At 47.8% G+C, this 14,262-nt stretch overlaps 1 protein-coding gene across 1 annotated transcript in view; it reads right to left on the bottom strand.

The window, feature by feature from the left end:
• Positions 1–1,093: 1,093 nt before the first annotated feature.
• The window catches only part of Cdh26 (cadherin 26), a 43,697-nt gene continuing 30,528 nt past the window's right edge, over positions 1,094–14,262 (bottom strand). The window contains exons 13-16 of the mRNA XM_060381299.1: positions 12,651–12,728; positions 8,747–8,800; positions 6,366–6,440; positions 1,094–1,642 (exon numbers count right to left, since the gene is read on the bottom strand). Coding sequence (XP_060237282.1) covers positions 1,439–1,642; positions 6,366–6,440; positions 8,747–8,800; positions 12,651–12,728 — 411 coding nt within the window. The 3' untranslated portion in view covers positions 1,094–1,438. The remainder of the gene's footprint in view (positions 1,643–6,365; positions 6,441–8,746; positions 8,801–12,650; positions 12,729–14,262) is intronic.

The following is a 14,262-nucleotide window of genomic DNA, read 5'->3' on the forward strand; positions in this document are numbered from 1 at the left end:
GCTGCTGCAGCTATGAAACTTTGCTGTTGGAGCGCAGAGCGGCCTGGTGCCACAAGCATGGCTGAGCGTCAATAAAACTTTATTTACAAGAACAGACAATGGGCCAGCTTCCTCCACAGAGGTCATTTTCTTTCTCTTGTCTTAGCTCTAGAAAGATCTGATGACCATTTATCAACCTTAGCCAACAACTCAGACTCAATATATTTTTTTCTTTTACTAGTGTGTGTGCATGGGTATACATGCCGTGATGCACATGTTTACATCAGACGACAAACTCTGAGTCAGCAGTTGGTAAGGGCTCAGCTTTTTAAAAGGGCACATGTCCTTGTGTATACGTTTTAAAAGAATGCTTCCACCCTGCCCCACCCCACCCGGCTTCTATCGCACAATTTACATGAACGCTAAGTGGACAACAAAATCCAGTAAAAGGCTACTGTCTTGTTTAAACAAAAATCTAACCGGGACGTGTTTCTTCAAAGTTTTCTAAAATTCTTTTCCTATGCTGATACGAGGAGGAAGTTAAATCGTGGTGCATCTTAGATTTGCAAAGCACGTTCTGTTTCTACAATTTTAAGCTTAATTATTTTTCTCAAAATAACATAGCTGGCTTAGCTAATCAAAGCGTGGAAAGAGACTGTTATCTTTTAAGAAATCACTGCAAGTACTTATTACAAATACTCTAGGAAACACTTTCCCATTTATTACCTTTCCCCACTTAAAATGAAGCAGAATGACAATTACAGGAATGTAAATAATCTTTTAAGAACCCACTTTCATTTTATTTTCCCAGAATTACCTACTGCTGGCCAAACAGCCAGGTGATCCATGGCTTGTCCTGTCACTCACTATCAGAGCCGGGTCACCAACAGAAGCAAAGAATTCATGATTCAACTTAAGTTTTTCCAGAAAAAAAGAAAAGTAACAAACCAAATTTATAAATTTATAAAACACATGGCCACAATCCCATTTTGCTTTATCAGACCTTGAGTTTGGATCCACATTTGATCCTTATCCTAGGACCATGTCTTAGGTTCCTTCCTGATGCTGTGATAAAAAGACTCTGACAAGAACAACTTAAAGGTTTATTCTGGCTCATAGTTCAAGGGTACAGTCCATCATGGCGGGAAGTCGAGATGACAGGAGTCTAAATCAGCTAGTCACATGCATCTGAGATCAGAAAGCAGAGAGTGGCGGGTGCTGATGCTCAGTCCAGGAGCCCAGCCAGGGGACTGGTGCCACTCACAGTGGGCAGCTCTTCCCAACTCAACTAATGCAAACAAGATAATCCCCCATGCCAGAGGCGTTTCCCAAGTAACTGTCAAATTTGCAACACTAACCACTGCAGACTAGGAAGAAATTAAGAATAAAGAACAAAAGAAGGGCTCCATGAATAGTGACCATTCTCCCAAATCATGCCCATCACACCCATCACACGCATTTATGAAGGAACCTTTGGTGCAGAGCATACTGCTTCAGATGGAGCAGAGTTTGAGCCCAAGCAGTCCAGCAACTCAGGGGAGAGGTCCTGCTCCAAGAAGGACAGAGAGCTGAGGCTCTCAGCTTCCTCACACTCTCCCTCCTCTCTGTAGACATGAGGCAGGTGGCCAGCATTGCCTTCTAGAACATCAACACGTTGGAGCTTCTGTGGAGAAAGCCAGAGAAGGAGGCATTCACTGTTACAGGTGCCAAATACTGTCCTGTAGGCTGGCTGTGAGGAAAGTCTCAGGGAGTGCTGGTGGGGAGAAGGCCTCAGCCCAGCAGACTGAGCCGTGGTGCCCAAGCTGAAGCAGGAGACTCTGCCTTCTTCATTGCTATTCCAACTATGATGCCGACCATCTTAGGTTTTGACAGAAACTCTTCCTGAGGATTTCTCTCCCTTCTTGCTCCCTTGTGCACTCATCCTTGGGCACAGTCCTGAGCCTCCCATATCCTGGATACTTCCTACTTATAACTCACCTGGATCCTGGATCTTCACTCAGGACAGTGTCCCATCCTTTTCCACCCTTAACATGCTTCTTGTCTGAGGACGCTTCCTTAGTCACAAATGTCTTTTCAGTCTGCCCGCCCTTTGCTATCTCCTAAAAAGGGTGGTCCCCACTCAGTCTGCCCTTAAACATCATCTTGACTACTGCTACCCCATTCTGGTCCCCCACACGCATGCACAAGCCATGGTGTCACCCACTCCCTCACAAAGGTGATGGGTGATCACTTTCAGTCTGGGGTAGTTGCTTTCATCATATCCAGAGCCAAACACTCTACCTTACCTTGCCTGGGCTGTTCCACAGGGACAGACACACAGATCTCACACTAAACATCCATGAGAGTACCTCCTCTTGCCCTCCAACCACCTTCTCCATCAGTGTTCTTAAATACCATACCACAGAGGCTGACACATGACAATCCTTGAGACAAACCCAGCCCAACACCTGTTGAAAATAAAGTTTTGTTTCAGCGCAGCCAAGCAGCCAAGCCCTAACAATGGCCAAGTGGAGAGGCTGGAGTTGACCCTCAAGTCCTAAAGTTTTTCCTGTCTGGATCTTTACAGGAAGTTGGTCAAAAGACTGACCACACATGATGATTCTAGAAGCTGTTGGGATAAACTTACCTCTACAGGTAGCTACTTTACCGAACATAAAACATAACAAAAAACACTCCATAATTTCACAAACACCATTGGTTAGCTCACAATACAACTAAAAGCCAAAGTGTCTGATGGCTAACAGTGAGTGGGTGAGGCATTCTTAGGAAAGCTGTGTGAAGCCCTGAGCATGTGAATCTCTTGCCTGGTTCATGCTATGGTGTCCTCAGCAGTGTAGCTATGTATAGAATCCTTGCATTGTTCATTGTGTCCCCACCACCACTCCCACAAACCTGATTTTGTCCCCTCTGCCCCAACATCTTGGCCATTGCCTCAGGCCCCCTCTCCCCACCAACCACTATAATAAAGAATACCAGGAGTCAATTAATCAATCCTGGATATAACCAGTGGCTGAGCATAAACCATGGATGACAGGCATGAGGAATAGTCACCTGGCCACAGGGCATCCTTTGCCCTCCCTTCTGGTAACATGTTTCAGGGCTCCTCCTGGGCAGAATCACACATGGATTGGAGATGCTGGGCTCTGCATCCCACTTAAAAGCTTCCTTCTGATGCCACCCAACTGTGATGTGAGCAAGAAGCATGGATCCTTCACGGGTCCATCAGTCACTCTGATTCTTCCTCCCACTTTCTATACATCCCAGCCTCTCTCCAATGCCCATACTCTTGTCCACCCTCTGGATAGGACCAGACCTATGTTCCAGTCTCTGGTCTAATTAGATTCCCAATCAAGCTCCTCAATAGCAGTTCTTGGACTCTAAATCCCTAGCAATAGTCAAATCCCAAGTAAGGCAGCTCTCCCACCTGACCAGACCTATCTTCCAACCCCTGTCTCTGTAAGGCTCTCTGCACAGACCTACCCTTCCTGCCTAGGGCTTCAGCTATGATGAGTCACTGGCTCCCACTCCTTCTAGCTTCTGCTGCTCTTCTCCATGAATGAGAGTCACTGCTCCAACTTCCTGTTTGCAAGCTCCAGCTCAATGTTCTGGACCCAGAGATTCCTCTGACAGCATTTCCTGGGTTCTTCTTCTTGAGTCACTTCATACATGTTTAACATGTAGGTGGACAGGTGGAGAGATGGAGAGAAGGATAGAGATATGAACGGTTGTATAGTAGAGAAATACAAAGCTAGTAGAGAGATGGAGGGACAAAGGTAAAGATGAAGGGACAGACAGATGGAGATATGAATGGGAAGATGGATATATGTATGCATGGAAAGGTGGATGGATGGAAAGCAAAAAGAGAGGGATAGGTAAATGATAGATAGATAGATAGATAGATAGATAGATAGATAGATAGATAGATAGATAGATAGATAGATAGATAGGTAGATAATACATAGACAGACAGACAGATGACAAAGAGATGGAGGGATGGAAAGGTGGGAGAGGAGCTTCAACATATTTAGGATGGCCCTATCTGACACTGAGCCATTTCCATCAGTTATGGGTCTAGAGGGAATTCCTAACATGTCTTTAGCTGAAAGGGACCCCTGACACCTTGTATGGAGGATGAAAGCAGTTGGAACGTGGAGGCTCAGAACACAACACGGGAGGAGTGTTAAAGCCTGGAAAGGGGAAGCTGAAGGTTCCTGAGGACCCAATTCGTGTGTTCTCCTACTGGCGATCATCAATAGTGCACTCTGAGCCAGCTCTCTTGTTCCCTCTGTGTCACAGGAGCCCTCATCCCTCATGAGAGCAGAAACGCAGCTTCCACTGCGCATGGAATCAAGTGTGCACGGACAGGTGTGGCTCACCCACACCTGCTGGGCCTGTTATCTGAGGCCACCACCCTGCTGCCATCCACTCCTCACCCATGTGGTGGGAAGGAAAGGAAGCTTTTGCAGCTGAGAAGTGAACTCCAGACCTGGACCAGATGTTAGGAGTCTAGTCACGTCCGCTGGGCAAAGCTAAATAGATAATTCATGACAGACCTGGTATGTGCAGAACAAAACTGAATCAGCAGCAGGGGCCGTGCCTCAAGAATTCAGCTTCAAACCCCCAAGGCTGGCGGCCAAGCAGCAGGGCTCTGCACCCTGATTCAGCAGTTCCAGAGTCCCCTAAGATCAATAATTCATCACAAACCACCAACTAAGTTCGAAGGCTCGTGAGGGAAAGAACTGCTCTTCTCATCTGGGTTTTCTTTTTCTTTTTCTTTTTTTTTCTTTTCTTCTCACACCATGGAACTCAGGGCTTAAGTTGTACTGCACAGAGCTGCGTGTCTGGCTGGCACAGGGAGGAGGGGGCTCCTCTCTGAAATGCAGCCTTCTCCTGCCTACATACCTGTAGCCCTGTCTGTGCTGCCTGCTTGACTCAGCTAGGTGTGTACACACATGAGAATGGGTACCAGGTCTTGCAAGTAGGTGGGTGCATGGCCTCAGGTTTGCACAACATCTTTGGCAATGGGGTGCAGCTGTCCAACCATCCTTCCTAGGGAACACAAGCCTCGCTGATATTGCTCAATAGTCAGGCAGGCTGGTTTGGACTCTGTGGCCTATATTCTAACCCCAGATCTGTTCCTTGTGTCTCTGCCACAAGGAGGAGATAGTAGCCTATGCCCAGACACAGCTCTGCCTTCATAGCTCAACAATATGAGGGAGTGCTGCCCTGTACCCAGCCCCAGCTCTGCCCTCATAGTTCTACCACATGGAGTAGCTTCCCTTGGTTTTCAGGCCCACCTTTCCCCTGGAGCTTTTGTGACAAATCTATCTTTCATTCTTAATTGACTATTCCCCTGGAACCTGAAAAGTACTAAAGTGATGTTCAGGGGTGGGGCTATTGGACTATGATTGGACCTTGAGAACTCTGCCCTCACTGATGGGAAGTGATGGAATGGTGGAAGGCAGGGCCTGGTTGGAGGAAGTGGGTCGTTGGGGCTGTGTCACTGCAGGGTCTCTCCTGCCTCCTGCCCTAGCCTCTTCCTGTTTCCTTTCACTTCATCCTGGCAGCCTTGCGCTGGGCACCTTTGCTATGCCACGTGTCCCTACCACCAGGGTGTACATGATGTTCAAGCCACGGGCTCACAGCAATGGGGACAGCCAACTTGGGCTGAAGCCTCTGAAATGAAGCTGAAATAAGCCCTCTTCCCCCTGCCCCAATTTATTTTCTGTCAGATATTTTTCCAGAGATGGAAATATGGCACATTGTAAGGATATAGAGTTCCCTCATAGAAGTTCTAGTCTGGAGACAGAGACAGAGACAGAGAGACAGAGAGATCATGTCTCCTCAGGGATCTTCCTTTCAGTGATCAGAGCCTAAGAAACAGTCTTCTAACCCAGATCTAGATGCAACCCCTCACCCCCACCCCAGGAGCTTAGGCATCTGCAGAGACGTAGCGCCTGCCCGGGGATCGAGAGAACACTGGGAGACCCTCGCAGAGGCGCTATACCTAGACACAGTCTAGGCTCATTTCCCTGGGTCACAGTACCCTGCAGTCCTGTCTCTTGTTCACTATGGCACCAGAGCTGGAGATTCCAGCACAAGACAAGATCCCATACACTCAGCTTAGAGGTTCTGATGAGCTCTCCCGGGCCCACAGCACCATGAGGATTCACAAGGCAGGCTTCCCCGAATCTTAGAGAAGCTCTGACAATATTTGCAGTGATAAACTCTGTGTGGAAGCCACCAGACTCCTACATTGCATTAAGGCAGCCTTTGCTGACCTGTGCAGTGATTAAGGAGAGAGCATCCGGGCCAAACTCGGAGCAAAGTGGGGAAGAGGAAGGGTTGACAGCAAGTGCAAGGATAAGGACAAGAAGAACACCTACCTGGCTCAGTTTCTCCGCCACCCTTTCTTCCATCAGTTGCAGGGGGCATCTAGGCACCACGTGATTCGGACAGACCTGCGAAATGAACCATCAGCCCCTAGCCTGAGGCTCACTCACCACACAGCTCCCTGTACCTGTATTCTCTGACCTCAGCACAGAGTCGACACCAACTGAGGTGGGATCAGGCTATAGACAAGGGTTTCGGGCTTCCCTCTGTGTGCTGGGAGAGGGAGCTGCTGCGAGTGGCATTGATGCCTCATTCACATCTGGGTAGAAACACTCTTGCAGGGAAGGAGGCTGCAGACAGCATCGAGGTTTCTTCCACAAAACCCATTCCTTGGGAATCTTTGTGTGTGGTTGTGCTCCCCCACACACCCAAATCTTTTCTTGAAATTATTTCCCCTTGGCCTTGCTCATGGCCAGCACAGGTCATTCCCTGAGGTGGGCACCCCGGTGCAGTTTTAATGCATCTATCCCAGCTCTAAGGGCTGTCCAGAGAGCAAGTGTACAGCTCTAACAGACTAACAGACTAAACATGAACCTGGTGGTTCCCTGGCTCAGCTACATGCCAGGTCCTGTATGGAGGCCAGCCAGTTTGCTGGGGACCTGGCTGTCAGACAATTTACTCCTCAGTTCACAGCATGAATGTGCTAGGCTAGCCTCCGATAGTGACAGAAACATGAAAAGCCATGAGTGACAGAAGGGATAGAAGGGCCTTTCACCTAGCAGGAGGCAGGAAGACCTCTTAGGACAAAGAAGGACATGAGAAGGAAGTGAGGGCCGCAGAGAAGGGCGTAGAGGCATTTCTAGGTGGAAAAGCAGTAAAGGCTCCAAGCCAGGAGGAAGGTTGATGGCTCTCATGTGGCCAGGAGAGCGGCATCTCCTGACTCAGCACCTCTCTGGTCTTAGCCACTGGCCTTGGGTCAAGTGTTCAGGTCTTGTGACTTCGCGGCAGTACTTCATCAAAAGGAATTTAATTTCATGTTAGTCGCACACAGATTTTTTTTTTTCAACTGTGCTCTCTAACGTTACTTTTTGCAATGCAACAGAAGGTGGCTTGATCGTTTTGAACCCCATCTGGAATGCCATGCCAATTTGGTTTCTATGAATTAAATTATATTTTTTTGTTTGGTTTGTTTGTTTTATTTGTTTGGGGGGTTTTGTTTTTGCTTTTTGTTTTTGTTTTGTTTTGTCTAATGAATCAAAGAGAATTTTCACCAGACAACCAGAACTGCTCAAATACTGATGATATTCGGGATGATTCCAGGGACATACCTTGGAATTGCTTCCAAGAGCAATTTCAAACAAGAGGGGATTTAGGCTTTAGGAAGTGTTCTTCTGCAACCTCACCATAGATCCCAAGTGGGCTGTGGTTTCATCAGAACCATTATTTGGACCCATCACTTTGATTAATAAGTGTGAGTTATATCAATACCCTATCAAGCAAGGGCTTTAAAGAGTCCACTTGTCGGCCTTATTTAGTGTGGGTGGTGGGTAGGAACTCAATGGGATAGAAGGACTCTGCTGCCAAAGATGCTCAGAGGTTGGACGGATCTATCAAACTATCTCTCCCATCCACCCTATCTCCACAGCTTGACATCTCAAAGACAAGCACAGATACACCTGTTACCATCAAGCAGCGAAGCAAATCAGCAGCCAAAAAGGAATTTTCAAGGACTGATGCCTCTTGTTACTTCATGTCCCTGGAAACCTGTGCACCTAACTGCTTGTTCTGAGTGTGTGACCGGAGAGCGTTGTACATAGATGTCTCCGGTACGTGCATGTGTGCGCAAGTATGTGTGGACGCTTGAAATTAATGTCAGCTGTTTTGGGCCCCTCTCTACATTTCTTTTATTTTTAAATTTCATCATTTGTGCGTGTGTGTGCACATGTGTACGATTGTGACTGTTGTCTGTCTGTGCCACAGAGTTTGTGTGGAGGTCAGCTTACAGGACAGCTTACTGGAGTGGGTTCTCTCCTACCATCTACCTGGGTTCCTGGGATAGAACTCCAGTCATCAGACTCGGGCGCCAATCATTTTCCACCTGCCAAGCCATCTCACTGGCCCACAGCTTTCAGTTTTTGATACATGGTCCCTCAGTAATCCTTAAACTCATCAGTTTGGCTAGGATGACTAACCAATGAGATTCAAAGATGCACCTGTCCTACCCCCACTGAGGGCCTCATGCTTGCTGGGCACCTTACAGACCAAGCCATCACCCTGGCCCTGTCTCAGCCACTTCTAATCCGTGTTCCATAGTCAATCCTAGGTGTGTTGGGTGTGGACTGTATTTTGAACCTACTCTTTCTTCTATTCCAAACCACCTACTTTAGTGGCTTTGAACAAGGTAATGCTTATGGTACTGTGAATGCCTACTTACCGGAGTGGAAGATCGGTTTTTCATGCCTCTTGGCTCAAAGAACATGCCACCACCCTTAAATTTAAAAAGAATGAAATTTGCTTGATTTTGATATAATTCAGAAGCAGAGGTAGATGCGTGGCTAGGGATCCTTGAGACGACTCTGCTTTTCATTGCTGAGACAAAGAGCGCTGAAGAGAGCAGTGCAGACATTCATAGCAGAGGGCCCACACACCACACAGAGACACTCATAGCAGAGAGCCCACACATGCTTACACACATACACACACACACACACACACACACACACACACGCACACACACACACACACACGCACACACACGCACACACACACTGGGACATACACAGCAGAGAGCCTACAGAAGGTATCACATGGCTGTGTAGTAATGGGGCATGAGGATGTCAGACTCAGCCTTGTGCTCTCACACACCCAGCAAAGCACTCTCTCTGGACCATGGCCAGGACCTCAGCATGTGTCTGGACACCTACTCAATCCATAGAATACAGAATTGGTTGGGAAACATAAAGGTCTTAGTGCACAAAGAAATGGCAGAGCCCCCTTGGTTAATAAATTAAGACCTAAGACCGAGAAGAGAGAAGATGGTGACAGCAGAGCTCCAAACCCTCTAAGGGCCTCTGAGTGTGGTTCCTACATAGGCCCTGCACCGGACCACTGCATATGCTCCATGCCTATAAAACCAGAGAAGAATGCCTGCAGTGACTGGACCCTCCCTGGGGGTCAAAGTTATCTATTTTATACAAAGAATGGCATCTTTTTGCTCAGGCACAGACTGAGCAGCAGTACGAGCTTGCAGACATTATGAGTTCCATCTTAGAAGGTTTCCTCCTGTAGAGAGCCCTTGGCCCTTCACACCTTGAATACCGCTCTTTACTATGCCAAGAAAATAAACTTCTGGTAAAATGGTAACTTATTAAACCAGTGAGGTCCAAATGAGATGGCTACCTGAGACTCGTGTGGAGAGAGCTGCTGCTCCTTGGCTCTGACATGCGCTGTGGTGAGGTGAGGCGTTCTCTGTGGGACCTTGGAGAGTTCACGGACACCCCCTCACTGTTCTTTTTACAGTTTCTTTCAAGTTGTGAAAATAAAATCACCCTGCCAAGCAAGGCTGCAACTCTCAAGTCTGATGTGTGGTAAATACAGACACTGAGTAGAGTGGGGCCCAGGGTTCTGCTCCAGCAGAGTGGGATTGCTCACATGCTTTTAATCTTAGAGACTGAGCTCTAGCGCCCCCAGACAGACACAAGAAGATGCTTCTGTTTGTGGGAGGTCTGAAATGTGCATTGTTTGGTAAGGACTATCCAAAACCATCTGTGTATGTATACGAGAGAGAGAGAGAGAAAATATCATTGTGAGTGAGGCCCTCCTGCTCTGCCTTCCCAGCATTGGGGCTACGAGTGGCCAATGTGCCTATTTGTTTTATGTGGGCTCAGAAGACTGACTTCAGGTCCTTATGTGCAGCAGTTTACCCACTGAGGCACCCCAACCCTGAAACAATAGCAACACAAGTAACAATAATCAGAGAAATGTCAGAATACACAGATTTCAGAAGATGCTCCCTCTCTCAGAGTTTATTGGGCATATGTTTGTTATAAATGCATTATTGAATCTTCTCAAAGGGCCCTCTCTCTTGAAGGAACTATCTGTATCACTATTGATGTGACTGCAGCTGGGCGAAACCTTCTGTAACCTACCAGAGTCACCAGAGCAGAGGGCGCTTGGTCTGTCTGTGGCAGGATCACATCAAGGCCCTGAGAGAAATGCTGGTTTTCTTCAAGGTGATCATTTCCTCACAACAGGAAGCTAACCAGCCCCTGTGACTCTGCACGCCTCTCCTGCTCAGACTCTCAGAGTCAAGGAATCAGGGCAGGAAGAGGAGTGGGAAAAGCATAAGGCATCTGAGAAGCCTGCTTGCATGAGACATGGAGTCAGAGCACCTATGACTGACACAGGCCCCTAAAGGGTGAGTGAGCACAGGGCAGAGGTCTAGGAGGGATGCTGGCAAATGGAAATGGTTTAGGCTTAAGAGATCTGATAGCAGGCAATGTTTGCTTAAGAACTCTGTGTTGGTTTGAATGAAAATGTCCTCTATAGGCCCATAGCCAGTGGCACTATTAGGAGGTGTGGCCTTGTTGGACTAGGAAGTGTGTCACTGGGGGTGGGCTTTGAGGTTTCAGATGCTGAAGCCAGGTCCAGTGTGTCTCTGTTCCTGCTGCCTGCTGATGATGGAGAACTCTCAGCTACCTCTCTAGCATCATGTTACTTGCATGCCATCATGCTTCCTGTCCTAATAGTAATGTTCTAAGCCACTGAACTACAAGCCAATCCCTATTAAATGTTTTCCTTTATAAGAGTTGGTCATAGTGTCTCTTCACCACAATAAAATCCTAAGGCAGCCTCTTTATTTTAATTTAGACTTTCCAATCAATAATAAAGCAAAGTTTCAAAGGAGACCAAGCTGGTGGGCTGGCCATGCACAAGCCATGGCTGGCCATGACTGAGCTGCCCAGCACCCACAATAATTACACAGCTGGAAGGAGTGGCTTCTGTGTGCACTCCCAGCCCTGGGGAGGTGACAGCCAGAGGATCCCCAAGGCTTGCTGGCCAGTTTAGCCTAATCAGTGAGGCCCACATCCCAGTGAGAAACCCCATCTCAACAAACAAACCAAAACAACAAACAGAGGAAATGGATCCTAAGAAAAAAGATGTGAGGTTGACCTCTGGCCTCCAAGCACAAGCACAGTGTACACGTGTACACATGTATACCCTCAAGCACACAGACACATATCATACACATACTCACATACACACACTCACATACATCCTCATACACACTCACATACATCCTCATACACACTCACAGACACATACTCACACACACCATATAGGAAAAGCTGCTGGAAGTAGAGCCTGACACTGGCTTGAAGATATCCTTTTTCTGCAGCAGAGTATAGAGCACTGAGCTGGCAACAAGTCTTGAGTGGCTCCGCAGCTTTGAAAATTTTGAACAGAGACTGGTCTATATGCCACTACAAATGTGCTTAGTATACCTAGGACCCCAGGAAGGAAACCCAAAAGGAACAGCCAGGAAGAGACAGCCAAAACTGGACATCAAAAGACCTCAGTTTTTCTCCTTATAAAGTGGGAACCAGCCCTGTAGTGCTGCTCTCTGGGGAGGCTGTGGAACCTTTAGAAAGGGGACATGCAGGAGGAAGTGAGTCAGCCCACTTTCACTTCCCCCTCTGCTTCCTGTGTGTAATCAAGATGTGATGCCTCGGCTCCTGCCCCTGCTGCTTACTGCCATGCCTCCAACATGATGGACTCTCCTTCCAGAACCTTAAGCCAAAGCGAACTCTTCCTTCTACAAGTTGCTTCTGTTCTTGGTGTTTCGTCACAGAAAAGAAACTACTCTGCACGTTCTTCCCTTCTCTGTACAGATCTACTGTGAACTCAGTGGAGTGGGCATGCGCAACCACAGGGCTGGACAACAAGCCACACCTCAGTAATACCCTGGCCTGCAGAAACTTCCAGGCTAAAGAAGGTAAAAGAAAGCAATGCCAGGCCATACATCATGGCTGTAATAATGGGGACAAGGTAGGCATACCCTACCAGCAGGGCTGAGTGAATAGGGTAACCAGAGACCCTGGTCCTGCCTTTAAAGTTGGTAGCCCAGAGTCAGAATTTGTCTTACAAAATGGAGGCACCTACTAACTACTTAGAGAAAGGAAGATTGGGCAAGTTTGTAAATGGCTCTAAACTACACTGAACTGCACAGTGAGAAAATCCTTCCTTCTCTAGAAGTCTCATTACATCTGGGCCAGAGAAGCAGCCAGGGTGTTTCTTCTGCAGAACTAAAGGCAGGCAGATGCTACAGAGGGTGTTACCTTCGCCCCAGGCTTGGCACCGGCCACAGCTCTGTTGAAGGACAGAGGGAGCATCTGGTCTAACTTAGCTGGCTGCATCTGTGAACACCAAGAGAAGAAACACAGAAGAGGTCAGAGTTACTGAGGGCAGTCAGAAAGACCAACAACCAAAGAGACCCCCGACTTAAAACATATAACAGCAATGCCATTGGGGAGGAGGCGTCTACCCCACACACCCAGATGGAACACCTTGGGGAGGGATGTTTTACTGATTGTCATTCACAGTAGCTGGTGAAGGGGGTGAGCTACCCTACTGTGCAAGTTGTATGTCAGTCATATCATGAGACAACCCCCCCCCCAGACCTCCTAAGTCACCTGCAATGGCCCTCGGGGTCTCATCTTATCTTCCCTCACCAGAACTCATCCCCAAGAGACTGCAGCATTAATGGATGCTTTAGTGGGGCCCACCTGCCTCCCCACAGAAGAGACAGGATTCCATGTGATCCCAAGGATCACCTGAGCAGCAGAACGTGACAATGTGGGTGGATGGCATCCTAGGTGGAGTCTTCCCCAGAGAACAGAATGCCCCTGGTGCAGGGACTGTGTTGGCTGGCATGGTCACATGAGATGGATAGACAAATAGGCATGACTATGTTGAAATGGTATTAGGTACCAATGAGATCAGCTGTTGGCATGTGTTGCATGCCTGTCAGTGATTAAATTGTCCAAGGGAGTGGACATGCTGACCACACTTGACATATTCAAGCCCAGAGCCAGCAAGATAGCCTAACTGCTGCTCACCAATGGGAAATCAAAACTCAGGTTGGTTGGCTCTCAGCTCTCAGAGCACTGAAGACCCCAGGGCAGAGCACTTGGGTCCCAGTTGCTGTTTGGGGGAACTTGTGGAATCTAAGGGGAGGGAGGCATGGCAGGTAGAGCTGGGTCACTGGGGTGGCCTCTCAAAGGTCATAGAATGATTCTGGGTTCTGGCCTGAGTTCTCTTACCAGGAGAAAAGGCATTCCTGATGCTCCTACAACATGGACCTACTCATCCCAGCCTCCACTCCATACCCTTCCTCACTATTATGGATTTTTTTTACCTCCCAAACCATGAGTCAAGAAAAAAAAAAAAAGCCTGTCTTAAGTTTTGTTGTTGTTATTGATTTTTTTTTTCTACCAAGTATTTGGTGTCAGCAAAGAGAAGGTAACATAGGGTACCTCCAGGGGCCAAAAAAATTACAGAATTTCCTTTTGACATTGTTTCTCTTAGATCAGTCACTCCTAGTTTCATAAGACAGACAGGATAGTTCATGGCACCATAATTTCATGGCCCATATGACTCAGCCCAAAGTATCTTCAAGACAAGGCAAGGCTCCATTTCCACAGGGTCCGGTGGGAAAATCCAGCCACCCCCGGGGCTGACTACATGCAGGCCGAGCTGTGTCAGGCAGTTTCTTAGGTACTGTGCTGCAATTCACTACCTGGGGAGCTGCCTCCATCAGTCTAGGCCACAGAAGAGCACAGCTCAGCTGGCTCAGCTACATGAGCCGGTAAGACACAGTGGCAAAAACAGAGCCAAGCCTTGTCCCTGCAAAACCAGGGAGGGAGAGCTCTTCTTCTCTTCTTCTCTGTG

Source organism: Meriones unguiculatus, chromosome 4 (assembly GCF_030254825.1).
Source record: "Meriones unguiculatus strain TT.TT164.6M chromosome 4, Bangor_MerUng_6.1, whole genome shotgun sequence".
Taxonomy (NCBI): Eukaryota; Metazoa; Chordata; class Mammalia; order Rodentia; family Muridae; genus Meriones; species Meriones unguiculatus.